The 2276-nt window shown below is 39.1% G+C and overlaps 1 protein-coding gene across 1 annotated transcript in view; it reads right to left on the bottom strand.

Moving 5' to 3' along the window:
* The window catches only part of LOC102851100 (glycophorin-C-like), a 6035-nt gene extending 4671 nt beyond the window's left edge, over positions 1 to 1364 (bottom strand). Inside the window, exon 1 of the mRNA XM_006885744.1 lies at positions 1307 to 1364. Within this exon, the coding sequence (XP_006885806.1) occupies positions 1307 to 1364 (58 nt within the window). The remainder of the gene's footprint in view (positions 1 to 1306) is intronic.
* Positions 1365 to 2276: the final 912 nt, after the last annotated feature.

The following is a 2276-nucleotide window of genomic DNA, read 5'->3' as shown; positions in this document are numbered from 1 at the left end:
AGAGAGAGAGAGAGAGAGAGAGAGAGAGAGAGAGAGTTTCCTTGAGTCCAAAAATACAGCATCTATCAACAGAAAGCACAGATTGTATTTACATGTAAACATTTGACACAAAAACACATATTCTCTCTCTTGCTCATTCTTTCTCTGTCTCAATGCTGCTTATTTGGGCTAGATTCATAAGAAGAGCCTCTAGTGAATTTCCAAGGCTGTACTTTGCACATAATTAATCCTCTTTCTCCCACAGAGTAGCTTGTTGATTGGAATTACAGAGACATTTGGTCGTTGGCATAGCAGCACAACACCTACTGACTATGATACCAGAGCTCTCTGATGCAAAACCAGGTTAGAGAATACACAACGTTGCATAAAATGTATTCTGATATTTTCCCACCTCAATTTTATAATATATTTCCTTTTTTCAAATCTACCTCTCACATATTGGTATAAATAATTTCCATATTATTCTATGCAAAAAATTTTCAAAGCTCCACCAATAAACATATTGAAATATTAAAATAATTTATGTTGTCAAGGATTTTGCTTTACTTGGATCCACAATCAACAACCAGTAAAAAACAGCCAGCAATCAAATTATCTATAGCATTGGACAAATCTATTGCCAAGGGACACTTAGAAATGATAAAGAACAAGGAAGCCACTTTGAAAACTAATATATGGCTCCCACTACACCACAGAAAAAGGAGGACACCAAGACACAGGAGAAAAGGTCAGAAGAGGTGAGGGCTCTGTGCTGGGAGTGAACACTCTTGATTGCTTATGGAGAGACGGGACTGAGACATCCTGAGGTTGAAGGTCCTTTCATCAGGGGGTCCTTGCTTCTGTGGCTGCAGGACCAACCCAGGGGACAAACAGGACAGGAGATATTAGTACACAGAACTTCAGGCAGAGTGAAAGGACTTTTGTAGCTCTCTGTGAAAGAGAGGGAGGGCTGATGTGAGACCCTCTGCATGCAAGCTGCTTGAGTTGGCAGCCCTGATTTCTAATCTCATGCCACTTAGAGACAAAGGAAGACATTAAGCTCTTCGAGAAAAGGTACATGAGAAACTGCTTGAGTAGAGCACCTGGTTTCACACCACTCAACCACTTCATATGAAGGAGATCTACAGAGTAGATATCAGAAGGCTACTTCAAGGTGAGATACCTACAGGGCTGAAGTGCAGAATAGAGAGAACATCAAGGACTATAGGACAGACCTATTTTCCCAGAAAGGGCTTATGGTGGAGTGGATACTTTGCAACATTTTAACTTGACAACTAATTAGTAACATTAGAAAGGCAAGAACTACCAACAAATTTCACAACCACAATAGAAACAACATAATACTTATCAAGAAAACTCCCCATAATGCCAAGAAAGCAATAAGTGGCTTCAAACGCTGTGAAAAACAAATTAAGCCTTCTCCAAAACAAAAAAAAAAAGGGAAAAACATCCAGAGAATATCAGCCACCTCATTAATAACCCAGAGTCAAAAAGGCAGATGATATAGGTTGATATGGAGACCTTCAAATGTCTATGAATAAAAGTAAAAATAATGGAAGAAAAAATTGAAGCCATAGATAAAGGGAATAACATAGAGGGAGAGACCAAAATAAATAAATTGATGAAGAGTTATTAGCTCTAGTGGCCTAGTGGCAAGAAGCTGTGCTGCAATCCTGAGGGCACTGAGTTCAAGGCCACCAGCTGCTCAGCAGGAGAAATCCTTCTCCCATGAGCAATCTCCTCCCATGAGATTAAGTGCCTCTGGAAACCCGCTGGACGGTCTGCAAAGAGTTAGTTCTGACTCGGTGATACACAATAACAACAACAATGGAAGAAGGTGCAAGTGATGGAAGAAACAATGGAAAACACCAAGAAAGCAAATTATCCAGAGACACAGAGCCAGAAGAAATATATTGATGAGGAGTAACGCGCAAAAATACAGAAGAAATGCAAAACATGGAAGAAAGAATTGGTATTATAAAGAGATAAAAAAAATCATCACAAGATCTCTCATAGTTGTTTTGATTTGCATATCTTAGAGCTAGGGATTTTCATGTGTTTGTTTGCCATCTGCGAGTCTGGTGAAGTGTTCATATCCTGTGCCCATTTTGCAATTGGGTTGTTTACTTTTATCTTGTAGTGGCGCTTGAGTATTCTATAAATTCTAGATACATGTCCCTTATCAGACATGTAATTGCCAAATATTTTTCCCAATTTGTGGCTTCTCTTTTTACCGTGTTGGAAAAGTTTTTAGCTGTGCAGATGTGCATAGGGAT

This window comes from Elephantulus edwardii, unplaced genomic scaffold (genome assembly GCF_000299155.1).
Source record: "Elephantulus edwardii isolate Elephantulus edwardi_28Jun2011 unplaced genomic scaffold, EleEdw1.0 scaffold00044, whole genome shotgun sequence".
NCBI lineage: Eukaryota > Metazoa > Chordata > Mammalia > Macroscelidea > Macroscelididae > Elephantulus > Elephantulus edwardii.
This window is presented reverse-complemented; position numbering and strand designations above follow the sequence as displayed.